Source organism: Silurus aristotelis, assembly GCF_946808225.1.
Source record: "Silurus aristotelis genome assembly, chromosome: 3".
NCBI classification, from domain to species: Eukaryota; Metazoa; Chordata; class Actinopteri; order Siluriformes; family Siluridae; genus Silurus; species Silurus aristotelis.
Window position 1 is genome coordinate 26,549,300 of NC_139576.1, and position 9,263 is coordinate 26,558,562.

Below are 9,263 nucleotides of genomic sequence, written 5' to 3' on the forward strand. Positions count from 1 at the left end.
TAACGAAAATGAAAAGCCTGTAAACGAGTATAAATATTTATTTATTTAGTTCACTGTTAGTGACTGTATTTGATGTTCGCTTTCCTTTTGTTCTTTTTTTTTTGCAACTGGATTGTCCAGCACATAACTGTTTGCAGATGTTCCATGTAATTAATTATAAATGCATAAAAAGCATAATGTCAATCTTTAAAAAATATAAAACAAGAATGAACAAGAAGAATCATGCTATACTCTTTATATGTTTGACGGAATTATAATTTTTTTTTATATATATTTTGAAATTAATATATTTTGTTTAATTGAGTTTTGAAGGGCAGTAAAAAGCAGAAAGCTTTGGCAGCAAAAACTGTAGTGCTAGCTTATACACTAATATACTGTATTCCACTGTGCCCTCTCTCAGGAACCCATCATCCCTGCTGTCAGATGCTGACAGATAAGTAATGGTAGCAGAATCAAATAAATTAGATAAAGCTCTCTTGAGAGAACAGACTAAGCGATGGTGTCTGATGAGTGGCTATTAAAGGTCACCTAAAGAAAATCCAGAAGAACAGTCCTGTGCTGAAACAATGCTGTCTGTGTGAAATTGATCACATTAGGTTTACTGTAAACAGTGTTATACTGACTGTGAGTAGCTGATGTTTACCCAGTTCATAAACTCTCAATGAAATGGAATTATTAACAGAGTGAAGTTTATTTATTTATTTGTTTATTAATCATTGATTGCAGAATCCCATCTTAGTATCACCTGACAGCACACAGAAGCAATAAAGGCAATTTCAAAATTGTTGAAAGGAATCGGCATACGCAAGAATGTGAAAATGTGCTGTGAAAGTGGTATTTTAAGTTGCTAAAAATGGAGAGCAAATCAGATCTTTATAGTAAATAAATTCTTTATAATAGCAAGTCAAGTAACTGAATCTTAAGCATGTTCAAAGCAGTATTTAGCTTCATGTTTGAGTATTATTTTAAATTCATATACCATGGTTAGCTGGATTGCCTGTCTTGCTATTTTAAGTGAATGCTCCTGTATCTTAAACCAGTACACATTCTTGCCACTTCATATCACACCTAATCTTCAGCCTTTCACTCTTTTTGCACAGTCAGGCCACCTTGCTCTTCTCTACTGGGAAGTTCTAATTAGAGACAAAATGTTCCCTGCAAGCTTCATTTCTTACATTATTATATCGTTACAACTGTGAGAAAGATGTTCAAATGATTTTTCTTATATATGAATCATTCTAATACTATATGTAAAAATAGAGTTGTTGGTCATGATGATGATGCATTTTTTTTTCACCTGACCACTGACTTGCATTATTTGCTAGACTAGCTGTCACCAAAGTATGGTACACATGACCTCTGTGTATTTTATCTTGAACTGTTCATGAACATCCAGCTCAAGCCAGTGACTTATGTTATAGCTGTAAAAGAAAAAGAAAAAGCTTAATTCACTATGAAGCAGCTATCTACCAGACACAAAAAAGTTATCACTGAATCAGGAAAAACTTAATTGTGACTCTTTTCTCAAAAAACTGAATTAATATATTTTGTCAGAAAACGACAATACATAAAATGTCATTAACAGCAACGAAAAGGACCAACAGATAATCTAATATGGAACTAAACACAAATAAGTACATTCGATGTTAAAAATTTTATGTTGTGCTTATAGGACATATTCATGCACAAACATACAGTATAAACACTGTTAATTCTCTTTCAACTAATTTATTATTGCAAATTAACTTCCGAGGAGATCATAATACATGTAGGAGTAGCAACTTTGATTCTCACTTTTATCATGGATTCTGTTCATGGACCTGCATGTCCTAAATAATACCTTTTATTAACAGGCATCAGCTGCCATAAAGACTGTGTTTAACAGTTTTGATGTCCAGTTAATACAGCTTTGTTGACTGTTATACATACCACTATGTGGTATTAGAATGTTTGAATTTGAAGCATAGTGCACTTTTTGTATGAGTGTGATGATGATGATGATGATGATGTTAAAAAACTTGAAAACTGGAAAGCATTATTATGTTTATTATTATACAAAATCCACTCTTTTCATAAAACTCATAAGATAATGAATGTTTTGCCAGTGACGAACACTACTCACAAAATTGCTACGGGTGGCTTGTATGTTTGGGTATAAGGTGTTTATAAATACAACACAATACTGTTAAATTATCTAATCTAAATAGGCAGAAGGTATTGATTAATATTCTATTAACAGCTGCTATGACAATAATAAATCCCAGGTTTATATTAATGCACTTGTTTTAAAGTTGTATTATTTCTAGCGAAATTCACAAGTGACAGTAGTAACAATATGTAACATAGTCTAAAATAGTTTAATTTTGCAGTTCCTCAACAATAAATACCCTAAAATTATTACTGATTTTTTTATTGATAAATGAATAATAAATTATTAGTTTATTATTAGTTGAATAAGTGTATATTTATTTGATGCTTAAGCTATATAGATCTTATATGCCATGTTGTCATCTATGTTGTGGCTACATATGTATATGTTCCTATTAGTTTTACTGTAACTATTGAATGAAATCCAAGCAGATTTTAAATTAGATTATGTATAATTTTAAAACAAATCTGATTAATATCAAATATGTAAAAAGAAATAACTTAAAAAAATAAAATCTAGAAGAATGTAATCATAACAAAAAGTAATTTATTGGTTTGTTGTTATGACATTTCAGCCGTGCAACTCGCATCAATGTGAATTATGATACAACCTAATGTCCACAGAAATTAAACTTAAATTTCAGGTTTTAAATGACAAAACTGATTTTTGTTAAGTGTTATGTAAAATTAACATTAAATTATTTAAACCAATGTGGTGGTGAAAAATAATCTAAATGCCTGAGAGGCTGGGATTAAACTCAAGGACCAGTAGAAACTGTAAACAATGTTTTGTTCAAGAATTTCAAATTGTTTGTAAACATATTCAGTCAAACCTGGACTAGCATTGCAGAATAAAAAAAATAAATAAAAAATCAACAGCTATGCAAACATACCCAGAATAATCCAAGCACAATCCACTGAGACGTGAACACAACTGAAATTATATTGATTCACAAATGAATATCAGAAAGGTTTAATGTTTGGCTTTAGCAGGTGTTTTATACGGTGAACAATTAATGCAAGAACTAATAAATAAAAGTACAAAATTATGGAATTTTGAGCGAACATGTGAAATAGACATATTTTTTGTGAAACACATTTGTTTGCACCAAATGCATATTTGGTTGCCTAGTGCCTAGTTTTATTGTGGCTAGGATAAGCAACATTTTTGTGCTACCGGATAAGCAAAACTCTGGGTTTTTTATTTATCTAGATATAATACACCCATTACACAGTGAGTGTCAAAAGTAATTTGTTAACCAGAAAATTAATATGTCTGAATATAATGGATTCATAGATGAACTGACGGAAATAGAGCTATTAGTGTGTCAGAGAGCACTGAGGGTCTGGCGTGTATAATGGGCTAGACAGCCGAAGATTATTGTGTTCTGACATAATTATTAACAAATCTTGTCAGCCACTGTGAAGAACAAACAAATACATGTACATTCACTGAAGAAACACATTACTGGAGGAGCCCTTTATGGTCAACTTACATATACTTCATACAAGCACTGCAACAATGTGACAGCACAGCTATGTCTCATTAAATACATCCTATATATGGCTATGACACAAACTACATTACGTTTTAAAGGTCTCTTGTTAGTAGCAAAGGGACCATGATGGATTGAATAACCCAACCAAAGCACAGTGTTTGGGTATCATGGTACCACCCAGGCACTTCGGCAGTTACATCTTGGCAAAAAAAAAAAAAAAGCAAAAGAAACACAGCAGCAGCAGCAGCAGCACAGCTAATGAACATAGATTTTGTCGGGTAGGACAACTGTGATGGCCTTGACCTTATTTTGTATGAGACTATCACAGCTGAATTATGTTATACTTTGGACTATTATCTTGTGAATCCTTAGACTAACCCTATAATAGACACCTTACTGTCGACAACATAGAGCTATCCAACATTCAATCAAGCAACTCATATTTAGCAAGTTTAGAAGTATTATTGTTCAACTGCTAGTGCGTTTCCTGTCCCACACACAATGGCTAATTAACCCAACACTACACCTTAAAAGACACACACAAAAGACCTGAAACTTGCACAAGAAATATGTGCATTGGAAAAACGAGACAAGTTTTTTGAAAGTCTTTTTAAATATCATGCACAATAGTAAAAATTGTTTTGTACATCATATACAAATTGTATGTTTTAAGAAAATCAGTTGATTTAGCGGGATTTTGAACAAAATTTGAAATCTGTTAAATAGCTGTTGTTGTTGTTTTTTTGTTTTTATTTAGTGTCAAATTTTAAATCTATAAAGTTTTGATTAAGGACTCTATGAAGATTGACATAAATTGAAAGGCAAATAAATATGGTAGTACTATTCCATCTACCTTAAATAGTCGAAGTGCCATTAATAAAACACAAGGCAGGGCTTTAATGGACAGGATTTGGCAGTGATGTTAGTCCCTATATTCAGTTCCTTTTCCTGAGTTTTCTACGCTGCTCTATAACAAATATATTGAAAATTAGGCCTGCCAATCTCTGGTTCTGCCTTATATTCTTTATATTAACATTAGCACATAAATGGACAATCGAACTGACATAATGAAAAATATTATGCACCTGCTGGGAAAATAAGGACGGATTTAGCTCTGCAGAGCTTTTCTGTCACCAAATAACATATTGCAGAAAGCATACTTGGAGGGAAACATTGTCAAAAATTCATCATATCTTGCATGTGGAAATACCACATACTGTAGGAACGCAGGGCTGGACAATGCTAGCCAATAACTAACCACAGTGTTAAAATGCAAATAAAGCCTAATTTTATCTGCATGACTTGCATATTGAAAGTCATACATTTTAAGCTGTAATATTTACTTACTTAGAAATGAATAAAGAAAACAGCATTGTGTGTTTGTCTGCTGCATGCTCATGATGAGCTTTAAGGCTTGCTGCTGTGCTATCATGAATGTGACCCAAGGCTTTGATGCAGACACTACAGAACAGTACTAATTGTGTCCAAGTCTTTGCTAATTTGGGAACTGCTTGGCAAAGATTTAAGATACTCTAAGTGCCTGCGGGCATCCTCCTGGTTGTGCCGCACATAGTATATGACATAAGCAATCACCATGGTGAACCAGCCAAACATTGTGACAAACATGGCCACGTCCGTTGTCTTGTGATGAAAATTGCAGAGGTTGATGCCAGAGTCTAGGACTTGAATGACTGGTTTGCCGGCATGTTCATCCTGCACTGCTGTATGGCAACTGACCTCGCTGGCGGTCTCGGGGTCGAGTTCTAATTCACGCAGCACCTCCTGTAGCGTGCATTCACAGTGCCATGGGTTGTTGGCCAAGCCAATCTTGGCATGTAGCCGCGCAAAGGCCTCCTTGGGTACTCCACGTAAGCGGTTATAGGACAGATTAAGCATGCGCAAGGTCTCCGAGATACCCTGAAACGCTTTACCGTCCACGCTTTCAATGGCGTTGCGTGACAAATCAAGCTCCTGCAGGTGAGGGAGGTGTTTAAAAGCCTGGCCAGGGATCTTTGTGATGTGATTGGAGGAGAGCAACAGAGAGACCGTATCATGCGGTAGATCCGATGGGATGGTCTCAAGGTTGCGGGAAGAACATTGCACTACCACCAGGCTATTCCTATCTGTGCACAAGCAGCTTTTGGGACATGTGGATGCCATGTTGCACAGAAAAAGCGCTGTAAAATGCAATCTCAGCACAAGGGAATACACTGTGAGGAAGAAATGCTTCCTATATACAGAAATGCCCACAGGGAAACTCATGGTTTCCGCCACACTAGAGTTCAAGGGCGGTCATTTTTAATCCATGTGAAGCAATAGGAGCATTCCCAAAATAAATGTACTTCTTAGTAATCCATTAGGTCAGATGTAGAATGTTGACTTAGCTTGCCTGGTGTTTAATGTGATCAATTTAAAGTTCAGAGAGACAGTGCGTATTATTGTTAGTCTTAGAATTAATCTAGAAGGTCATTATTACTTGCACATTGTTGAATGTGAGAGAGACATCTCTGAGCCAGGTCTTAAGTACAGTCCGAAAACAGGAGGACGCAGAACGTGGGGCCGGACATAGCTCCTATAAGAAATGAAAGAACATAGTTATCTAAATGTGAAAACATTCTTGTAGTATACACAGTATTTAAATATAACCGCTGTGCAAATGTAGCCTTAAAAGTTAATCCACTAACCCAGACAGGCAATATATTCTTCACCACAGCTTACCAGTATATGTTGACTGAGCAATCTTCCATAATTTATCCAGCCTTTATTTACATGTATCATATGCAGTATTATTTACATTTGTATTAAAGGTCTTCTGCAAATGCCAGAGAAATCAATCTTGAGCTTGAGAATCTTTTTGCCAACATATTTCTGTACAACCCCATTTAAATTATGGATAATTAAGACATTTGGAGAATAGCTCATGTTTCTCATTATTCTAATTATTTAATATTAAAAGAATTGGAATGTAGTCCCATAATCACTACTCTAAGGATCTGATATTTTAGAATAATGAATCATTCTAATGAAAATTGTATTAGATTTCAATTTAAGACATTTTTTAGCATTATTTAATATTAATCAGAAAAATTGAGGTTGTTTGAGAAAAGACCTGTGCTTTTCTGCAAGCTGAGTGTTTTGCAATTATTTGTTTACTGCATGCTTGATACACTGGGCTATTAAAATATATTCATATTTTTGGATAATCTTATACGACCACCCTTGTGTGTATAATAGTTGTTTGTCCCCCAGATAGCATGTCGCTGTGCAGTGTTTTATCTCATGCTCTATGTAAAAATGTAAATGAGTTGATGCTCTTCCTGCCTGTACAAGCTGACATATTTCTCACACAGTGGTGAGTCTCAGTGGTTGAGGTTTTAAAAAGTAAATGACAAAACCTGTTTTATTTGGTTAACCTCAAGGTATAACATTTAACAAGGAACTGTTTTTTCACCCTCCATGGGACAACAGTAGTAATGCAATAGAAAAACTATTTAATTAGTTAGTTAAATTTACCATAAGTAAATTTCAAACAGCATTTAGAACATGAACACAAACTGTATAGTAGATAAACACCTAAAGCAGAGTTTATGGCATACATTTCATGTTGCATTTGTGTGTGGCAATAAAAACGTTTTTTTTTTTTCTTTTTTTCATGTGCAGGTAATGACCGTATACAGACTTTTGTCATTACGAATAAGAGGCCTCTTGATTTTCTGAAATATGGGCTGCTTAGCCATGAATGTACTTTGTTAAAAAATTGCTTTGGAAATATTAAAATTTTAAAGATAAAAGAAATGCATTCCTCCCAATTATAATAAATGTTTTTTTGACTATAGCTTTACTTTTTGATGATGGAATAGGAAAAAAAAGTGAAAGCTTCTAACTCCACAGTGAAATGTTTTGCTGTAACTAGGAGGGATGATAACTCTAAGCAGACACAATACCAGGGAGAAAAATAAACCAACGCCAAGACCTCAGATTACACACGCTTAGCGTGCACATGGACAGACTTGTCTGTGTTGGAACATTTTGAATTATTTGCATTTTGCTTTTAAACAGTCTTGCATAATTTCTAGCTAATGTTTTAAATACAAAGTAGAAGATGTGGTACAGCAATACAGGCAAAAAAAATATGCAAGAAACCTCATTTACATTATATATTCATTCATTCATTCATTTTCTCCCGCTTATCCGTAATCCAGGTCGCAGGGGCAGCAGTCTAAGCAGGCCCTGCCTTCAACTGCTGCCCAATCCTCACAGCACCGTCCCTTACGGTCCCATTTGCAGGTGGTGAGCCCACGGGAAGGCGGCCCCACGTCACGGACCTTGATATTTCCCTCGTAAGGGACCCCCGGAGCATAGAGGGTTGAGGGCCTTGCTCAAGGGCCCAAGATTGGCAGCCTGGCGATACCGGGGCTTGAACCCCAGACCTTCCGATCGGCAACCCAGCACCTCACCGCTGGAGTCACCACTCCCCCTTACATTTATATATCATATACAATATACAAATGATTCACATATTATCAGAAATACTGAAATAGAAATAAAAAGCAACCACTCAAAAGTGCATAAAGAATCATTCTAGCTCATCTGATAAACACGAGTTAAAATATGCTCCCAATTAAGCTCAAAATTAGATGCATATTATAATTTATGACCAAATCCAGCACAAACCTTAACCCACTGCAATATTTGCCAGCTCTGGCAAATTCACTGCTCCTACAGCATAATGGAAAAGCACAATATGTGATTCTATTTCGGTCCAACACTGCTACTGTAACTGATAGGCAGCTATGAGTCTGTCAGAGCTGACCACATGCTTCACGTTTAGATTTCAGCATACAAAAATATACATAAAAAAAATAAACTACCTGAGATAAAATATGCAACATTTAAACCTGCATCCTGGTGTATTCTTCCAGGAAATCTTTGTTAGTAAAACAAAAACACGGAATTCTTACAGAAGCTTTAAGGCTTCTCAACTGGGATTCATGGATTTTGGTAGACAGATTCAATACACTTTTACAAAAATAGTAGTAGTAATAATAATAATAATATTAATAATAATAATAATAATAATAATAATAATAATAATAATAATAATAATAATAATAATAATAATAATAATTACATTAGACCAAACTAAACAGCTTTCCTGATTCGGAGGAATATTCCTTCTCGCCTGGTTTTTGTCTGTCTGGTTGTAAGGATGATCATCCTGCACCATGATAAGAAATTCTTCTTTTTTTTTTAGAGACATTTATAGGTTACAGATAATGAACAATGCAGTATTAAATTGTAGATATTACAGCGTTATAAGAAAGAAAAGGCGCATACCGTGCGAGAGCGCAGATGACCGGAGAGGGTCCGACGCACTTGTTGCAGCTCTCCGCCGCTCCGCTCTCCAACGTTCAAATGAATGAGATCCAGGCGCTATAGGAAATCACGCTGAGCGCTGATTGGCTACAGAGTGCCGCTTGCTCCGCCCACACTCGGCACCAGACTGGCGGGCTGGCGCGCGCCCAGGCGCGGTGCTGCGCGTCTCTGAACAGCGTGATGGGGAAGCGCGTGGAAGCGTCTGTGTCTAAAAGTGTGGTGGCAAAAGGCCCGGTTTAC

At 35.6% G+C, this 9,263-nt stretch overlaps 1 protein-coding gene across 1 annotated transcript; it reads right to left on the reverse strand.

The window, feature by feature from the left end:
• Positions 1-3,093: 3,093 nt before the first annotated feature.
• Positions 3,094-9,060, reverse strand: lrrc3 (leucine rich repeat containing 3). The gene is made up of 2 exons (XM_083535443.1): positions 8,985-9,060; positions 3,094-6,219 (listed from the first exon to the last, which is right to left on the reverse strand). The coding sequence occupies exon 2, from the start codon at positions 5,907-5,909 to the stop codon at positions 5,109-5,111; it is 801 nt and encodes a 266-aa protein (XP_083391569.1). The 5' UTR covers positions 5,910-6,219; positions 8,985-9,060; the 3' UTR covers positions 3,094-5,108.
• Between the last annotated feature and the right edge of the window lie 203 nt (positions 9,061-9,263).